The sequence below is a fragment of the Lycium barbarum genome, chromosome 8 (genome assembly GCF_019175385.1).
Source record: "Lycium barbarum isolate Lr01 chromosome 8, ASM1917538v2, whole genome shotgun sequence".
Lineage (NCBI taxonomy): Eukaryota > Viridiplantae > Streptophyta > Magnoliopsida > Solanales > Solanaceae > Lycium > Lycium barbarum.
This window is the reverse complement of record NC_083344.1, coordinates 17870488-17878402: the sequence shown is the minus strand read 5'-3', so window position 1 is coordinate 17878402 and position 7915 is coordinate 17870488. Positions and strand designations below refer to the sequence as shown.

At 35.9% G+C, this 7915-nt stretch overlaps 1 protein-coding gene across 3 annotated transcripts; it reads left to right on the top strand.

Annotated features, from left to right (window-relative positions):
• Positions 1-4949: 4949 nt before the first annotated feature.
• LOC132606003 (transcription factor RAX2-like) lies at positions 4950-7543 on the top strand. 3 transcript variants are annotated; one of them, XM_060319303.1, is made up of 4 exons: positions 4950-5187; positions 5681-5810; positions 6614-7071; positions 7156-7543. In XM_060319303.1, exons 1-4 carry the CDS (start codon positions 5052-5054, stop codon positions 7350-7352), a joined length of 921 nt encoding a protein of 306 aa, XP_060175286.1. In that variant the 5' UTR covers positions 4950-5051; the 3' UTR covers positions 7353-7543. The 3 variants fall into 3 exon arrangements, with proteins under 3 accessions (XP_060175286.1, XP_060175284.1, XP_060175285.1); XM_060319301.1 differs by having other exon boundaries at positions 6614-7543; XM_060319302.1 differs by having other exon boundaries at positions 5051-5187; positions 5659-5810; positions 6614-7543.
• The last annotated feature ends 372 nt before the right edge of the window (positions 7544-7915 follow it).

Genomic DNA, 7915 nt, shown 5'->3' with positions numbered 1-7915 from the left:
ATATTGGCATCAAAGAATCTTCTAAAGAGAACCTTTTGTTTTTGTAAGTTCTCTTTATTCTTTCTTCCTTCTACTTCATTACTTCTCCTCTTGGAGGAACCTGTTCTCTTACTTGTGCTCATCTTTCTTTTCTTTATTAACGATAGGGCACTGTGTTTCTCTCCTATCTTCTCTTCTTGGTTTTGAAGACCCACATTTTCACTCAAATCACCTTCCAACTTTGGGTCAAGCAATTGCTTATTATCACTCACCATTTCTTTCTTTGAATTTTTTCGTATCAAGGTTATCTCCTCTTCATCTTCAGAGTCCTCAACGCTTGGCATTTCTGCGGTACAGCGAGAGCTTGAGACATCGGATCCTTTAAAATCACCACCGAGTGAACTCAATTTCCTTTTCTCAGCCCATTGCTTTCCTGCATCATAGTTTCCCTTCTGACCAAAGATAGCCGACAGGGATGCAAATATCCTAGTCGTTCTACACTTGCTAGGTTTTGAAGGAACAGGTATAGAGAAGGTGAAGTTGCTTCATTTATGCCATGATCAGAGGAAGTTGAGTGCTTTGATGATGATGATTTTGACTCCATTTGCTCATTTTTAACGAGAATTGGTGATGTTTGATAAGAACTTGGTGACAGGACAGAAATATGAAGAGTTTAGGCGAGTATTGCAGTATTTGATATTTTTCAATGGAATAGTGGACGTAAGGTTAGGGTTTTGCATGGGGCTCATGGTGTCGGCTTTGAACAATTGAGTATATTTTGGTTTAGGAATTTCCAGTAAAGTAGAAACGATATCCATGGTAGCTTGAGTATCCTTAGAGCTCTAACTAGCCACCGGTAGAGGCTGGCCAGTGGCCATGGCGGCCATATTGCTTGCATCGATTAGTTTGAGTCTAGGGTTTGCAAGAAAGGATTACGACTAGTAGAGAGCATTTTTATAAGTATTCAATCTATGATGGCCATCATAGCCCAATTAATCGATAATTATACCAACCTAAATGGAATTATCCACCATTCCTTATGACTCATAGACTACTCGATCCCCAACTTTAAGTTGATTTTATAACATTTTTGTACTTAACTCTATGCTTCTATTGTCACGACCCAACCGGAGGGCCTTGACGGGCACCCGGAGCTAGTCTACCGAGTACCTCAAAACCTACATCTCGTAGTCATATCTAATGAAACTAACTCATAAATATCGTAACCGGAAGGAGCACATGCTCAAAATATATATATATGTGTGTGTGTGTGTGTGTGTGAACATCATCAACTGTGCCCATATATAAACCAACAAGGCTATCAAAGGATATAACAAAAATATAGACCGAGGAGGTCATAAAACATCTAGCTGTACACATCTGTCGACGAGCCTCTATATAGAATGCATAACACAATAAGGACGGGATAGGACCCCGCCATTCCCATACATACACAAAAGAATCATACCACTATGAACTGCAACTCTGAAACAAGTGGAGTGCTTCTGTACCAACGCTGAAGTGATAGCCTAAGGATCTGTACCGTCTCCCTATATACCTGCGGGCATGAACGCAACGTCCACAATAAAAAGACGTCAGTACGGACAAAGTACTGAGTATGTAAGGCATAGGAGTAACATAAATGAGATTTAAGAAACTATAACGTAAGTGAATGCAACCTGTATGTCTGAACTGTCCCTGTGAGTGAATCATGTATATAGTTACTATGCATCTGAACTGCCTCTGAGGGCTGATGATATGCATAAATATTGTGCATGCGTGCATAAGGTCATACAAATATATATAAATATGCGTATGTAACACATGTCAATCCACTGTGGCATTCCATCGTATCATATCGGCCGTCGTCGTCATCATCATCATCGTATCATCATATGACCAGCTGATTAGGGAGTAGTGTGTATATAATGTTATCACCTTATATATATATATATATATATATATATATACGCGCATATAGAGCCCTAAGGGGTCTCGGGTCTGTATATGTATATATATATATATATATATATATATATATAAATACAATGCAATGCAATGCATAAACATGATAGGAGTACAAATAACTCTAAAGACCAAACTGAATCCAAGCAAGACTTTCGAGAATAGAAATATGGAGCATGAATCAAATGGGTTATCTCCTGACTCTAAGAATGGAACAATATGGAGTAATGTTACATGTGTGTTCCATTTGCAAGGATCATGCCAAAAGAAATAAAGGAATAGCCCTGCATATCTCATTGTCTCCCTACTACTTAATGCCTATCCTCCCGAGTTTGGAAATCTACATTCAAGAGGATTCATACTAAGGTTAAGCCATTGAAACTCTCATAAGGTCAACTAAACTAATAATTGAGCTAACGAAAATCGGACAACATTTCCTTTGTATCTTCTACTTCCACCAATCCTCCAAACAATACCCAAATATCAATAACAAAGTCAAAAATTCCATAGTTAAGAGATTATATACAATTTACACTTAAATTAATCCAAAACTTCCTTTCAAATTCCATTCATAGTCAACAACTACAACACAATACTTAATGACTTTCCCTACCATAATTTCCTTCACCTTTATGACTTACTAACCTCCAAATTAACTCAATATAAGCAATAAAAGGAAGAGCATACCTTTTACTTGAAGAACTTCAACTCAAACAATCTTTGTTTTAAATCCAAATCCACCACAACTTCAACTAAAAGCAAGAACCCTCATCTCCCATGAATTAACTTAGGGTTTTGAAGCTTGATCTTCACTTGAATTAGCTTAGGATGATTAGAAATGGTTGGGATAGCTTAGAAAGTATAGAAGGGTCTGATTTTTGGGTAGAAATAATGACCCAAGTCGTGGCTCCTTTTAATTTATAGGAGAGAGAAATTTTCCACCGCCTTGCACTTCGACGGTCAACTCGACGGATTACCGTTCCATTCGACGGTTCGTCCTGTTGCACTATCGTTATGCAGTCTTGGTTAGAGGATGAGGTGACTCGATGGTGGTGACTTGACGGTCCGTCATTCTGCTCGACGGTCTGTGCTTCTACTCTTCAAGTTGCACAGCCCTACAACTTAATTTGATTCGATTCGTTTAGCATCTAATCCTCTCGTATGTTATAAGCCATGAGCTTAAATCTTTGTATACATAAAATAACATACTCAACATCATCGTAAGCTTGGAGACAAATCTTGACAAATCTTAGTACTCGAGACCAATGCGACTAGTACACCACGAATTTTAACATAACGAAAATAGGAGTCGTAACATCTATGAAAGCGGATAAACAACCTAATACAAGTTTCTACACTTAAGAACTGGAAAACATTATACAGTAGAACAACTCCTTCAATCTATCTTCTTGCACTAGGAACGCATGCCTGGATTCTTGATATATCTTTTGACTGCTCAATATTCTAAATTCTCTCTTTGTGCGTGCGCAAACCTTCTTCTTGGTAAGACTTGGATATTTATAACATTGAGTGCACAACAGGTAGGCAAACACAAAACCATATTCGAGTAGGCCCATGAAATATATTAGGATTTGTATTGTATTTGGATTCTTGTCTTGTTGAGTCCGCTTCTTGTCCGTGTAGAAGTCTTACTAGTCCCAATAAATATGGCAACAAAATCTGCATATTTGACCACCAAGTCTTTACCATAAATCTACAAATCCTTGTTGTTGTAGGACTTGCAGTAGAACATGTTCACAAACCTGTTTCATCTACCTGGTTCGTCTGCCTCTGAATCTCTGCACTGGCTGAGATGGAACATGTTCACAAACCTGTTTCATCATCCCCTTCTCGTTCATTCCTGCCACTCTATCTTGAGCCTGCTTTTGTTATTAATGATGGAACATGTTGATAGGCTTGTTTCATGCATCATGCTCTTCGCTCTGTGTCTGCATTCTCTCATCTGTCTCCTTTTGATAGAACATGTTTGGGAACTTGATACATTTACCATGTGTGCGTATATTGTCAATCCTCAAAACTTAAGCATGCCAACATTCTGAATATGTGAGTTCTTGACCGGCCAACACTCCGCCCCATATAATATAGCTGATCTAACAATCACTTTATAAAACTTACGTTTCAAAAACTATAGTAAAGAAAATATAATCTAACTTTTTTAATAATAATATTGTCTTATACAGTAAAACCAATAAAGTATCATCTTAATCAATGGTGTAAGAAATATATATAGGATTACATATACCAGTAAAATTCATTCTTTTTTACTATTATGCCCCTCAATGGATATTGTCCAATTGAACATTCTAATGGCTGAGAAAGATATTGAATCTTTTCTTTCTTTTTTCATTTATTAGTGCACGAACCAACTTACACTTACTTTACTTTATGGTTTCTAGCAGAATTGAACATGAAATTGCTAAAAATCTCATTAGAAGATAAATTGCCTATCTTACGCTTCTGCACATTGTCTTTATACATTTATCTTTTTAGTGTATACATCTGATTTAGGGACTGTACACATGTTTTCATCAGACATATACTTATATTATCCTACTGATTTTGTTGGGTAGTGGTACTATTCTATTATGTGTACAATGTATTGACTAAGCTAAATAAAAACCATAAAATATGCTTTAAAAATTAGAGTGTACCTAGAAATTATTGCCTGGAGAAGATGTCATCAAAATTTTCAGCGACTAGCTAGAGCCATCAGTTAGTTAGCAAGCTTTATTGTATTCGAACATATACAAAACTAGGATTCATGAAGTTTAAGGTACACAGTAAAGCAAACAAAATTTGCATTATTCGCAGAGCTTCCAAACAGTATTAGTATAGGAACTTGTAGCAGCTACTACTTAGTCAGCAAAGTAAGTTAGAAATGGGGTTGTCCTTTTGACTTATGTAATTTTTAATAAAAATTCACTTTTTTTCTCCCTATTAATATAAAGCAATAACATAACTAGAGACTTTGTCCACTTCTCTAGAAAGTGAGCAAAGAAAACGTCCTCTCTAGTTTTAGAAACAACACTAGAGAGAGGAAAAGAGAAGATAGAGAGTTGAACAAGAAGAGAAAGAAGAACACAAAAATGGGGAGAGCTCCTTGTTGTGTTAAGGCTAATGTGAAAAGAGGGCCATGGTCACCAGAAGAAGATGCCAAACTCAAAGAGTTCATTGAAAAATATGGAACTGGTGGAAATTGGATCGCTTTTCCTCAAAAAGCTGGTAAACACTTGAATATTAATAAAATCTCCCAGCAACTTCCCTCTTTGTTATTATAGTTTGATTCTATTACTATTGTTGTTTCATTTTCTTTGGCTATCTACACTATTTTAGGGTCAGTACTTTCCTTCTTTATTATTTTCATTTTGCTTTTTACCCTTGCTCTTCTTTCAAACCTGTTTGCGAGCCGAAGATTTATTGGAAATAACCTCTCTACCCTCTCAAGGGTAGGAGTAAGGTTTGTGTACATCCATCCTCTTCAGACCTTACTTGTGGAACTATACTGGGTAGTAGTTGTTGTTTGTCATTATTTGTGTGTAAGTAAGCGCGAGATTCAAAATTCAATCTTGATGGGTCTAGAGTTTTTCTTTTTTACAAATATATTTATATTTTGTGTCAAAATTCTGGTTCAGATGAACCCAAATTCTATAAGTTGCATCAGCGTCTATTTTTTTTTTCTCTGTATGTATGAAGGTATGGGGTTTTTTTGGATCAGGACTGAAGAGATGTGGGAAGAGTTGCAGATTGAGATGGCTAAATTATCTAAGGCCTAATATAAAGCATGGTGACTTTACTGATGATGAAGATAGAGTTATCTGCAGTTTGTATGCCAATATTGGGAGCAGGTAAGAAACTGTCTGTACATTTTCTGATTCAAATTTATGTAAAAACTACTAATTTTTTCTTGATTTGGCCATTCTCTATATAATCTGAATTCATGACTTGAGACTAGAAAATACTCCCACTAATGATGGAAAAAGCGGAAGCATAATAGGAAAAAATAGGAAAATATAAATGAGGCTCAAAAAGATATGCAATAGTCATCCGTTGAATTTTCCAAAAAGATTTTGCCATTTATGGTGCAATGTTTCTGCATGGAAGCCAGGTTTAGATCTTGGATCAAATCTTTCTTTACTCGATCACAGCTGTTGTGACAAAGTTCAAAGACTTCATTTTTTCCTTGTATAAACTTTGTAAATTAGTACTCTCGAGTCTTAAGTTACGTGACACACTTTCATTTTTAGTCTATCACTAAAAATATATATATATATATATATATATTTAGTATAAATTTAATTTTAAACTTTTCATTTATTCTTAATGAGATAATTTATAGTCATACAAATATTCACAATAACTTCTAGACCACAAATTTCAGAATTATTCCTTTCATTCTTAAATTTCGCGTCAAGGCAAACATCATCACAAAAATAGACATGGAGGGAGTAGTACATGGGTAGTTTAAAAGGATCATATCTCCATAAAAAGTGAAATTAATAACCTAAAAAATAGATACATATAACATGTTAAAATACATAAATAATAATCCTATAGGAACTTCCGATGTTAAAATTGTCAGCGTATATAAGTTAAATTAAATTCATTATGTTATGGCACATTAGTACTAACATGTGCAAATGTGTGGCAGGTGGTCAATTATAGCTGCTCAATTACCAGGAAGGACTGACAATGATATCAAGAACTACTGGAACACAAAGCTAAAAAAGAAACTCATGGCGTTGAATATTCCTTCATCAAATAATCAAAGATTACCATTCTTTCCATCTCCAATACCACCACCCCAACCACAGACAATTTCAAATCTTTTTAGAGACACATATTACAATACCCCAAATAGGTCTTTCACTGGCCTGGTACAGTCCAATGCACCAGTCCAACAAAATAACATTAACTTTTCTTTGGGTACTAATAATCAATATTCTGATTATTTACAAAGTCATGAAAGATTGGTCAATTCCTTGAAATATTGCACATTGAAAGATAATTTGCTAATGTTTGGAGGGAGTACTGAAGCAAGCTGTTCCTCATCTGATGGAGGTTGTAGCCAAATGAGCTATGCAAAAGAAATCAAGAAGGAAGAAATAGGTAATTGTAAGTTTTCTAATTATGAGGATACTCAAAAGTTCAATATTCTTGATTATGGCAACAATAATATTAGCACTTGGGCAGATCAACAAAAGCCAAATGGGTATTTGGGGAACAACACTCAAATTCAACTCCAGTATGATCTTGAAGAAGTTAAGCAGCTGATTGGTAGTGGCAATGGCAATGGCAGTGGTTGTAATAATAATAGTTTGTTCTTTAATGATGAAAACAAGACAGATGCGAGGGGGATGTACTATTACCTAGGAAGTGATCTAAACTGACTGTATAAAAAAAGGAACTGTATTATCAGAAAGATTTGAAGTAAGCAGAGACTCAGATTCACTGAAAAAAACAAGGACTTATTAGTTTATGGGGTTTTGTGCAGTTGTGATGTAATTGAATGGAAGTAACTCCTTTGCTTTGGCAATTGGCAGTACATATGGATATGGTAAAGCTTTTCTTTTGGATACTCCTATTTGTTTGTTTGTTTCTCTGCCGCCCTTTCCCCTACCCTTTCCTCTCGCAAACTCTTTAGAATCATTGTTTTAAAAGACAGTGTCAGGACTCGCCCCGGGGCGAGCCTCGGGGCAGGGCAGTGGCAAAACGTCTTGGGGTTAACGTGTGGGGCTTAGTTCCTATGAGGCTTACGCCCTAAGCACCCAACCGTACGCCCTAAACACGCCTAACGCCCAGGGCTCGCCTAACAGTTCTTACACAAATTATATTTCAAATTCCTTAATTAAAATCATTCACCCTCATAATTGTTTAACAAAATAATGATACTTAATAGTTTTTCATCTATAGAAATAGAAGATTGGGTGTAACTCATATAACAAGTCGTAAT

Bases quoted from the DNA above. Each gene is read 5' to 3' on its own strand.
- LOC132606003 (XM_060319301.1), top strand. From the start codon at position 5,052: ATGGGGAGAGCTCCTTGTTGTGTTAAGGCTAATGTGAAAAGAGGGCCA. The intron at 5,188-5,680 runs GTAAACACTTGA...TTTTTGGATCAG, and splicing joins CGCTTTTCCTCAAAAAGCTG to GACTGAAGAGATGTGGGAAG. The intron at 5,811-6,613 runs GTAAGAAACTGT...AATGTGTGGCAG, and splicing joins TATGCCAATATTGGGAGCAG to GTGGTCAATTATAGCTGCTC.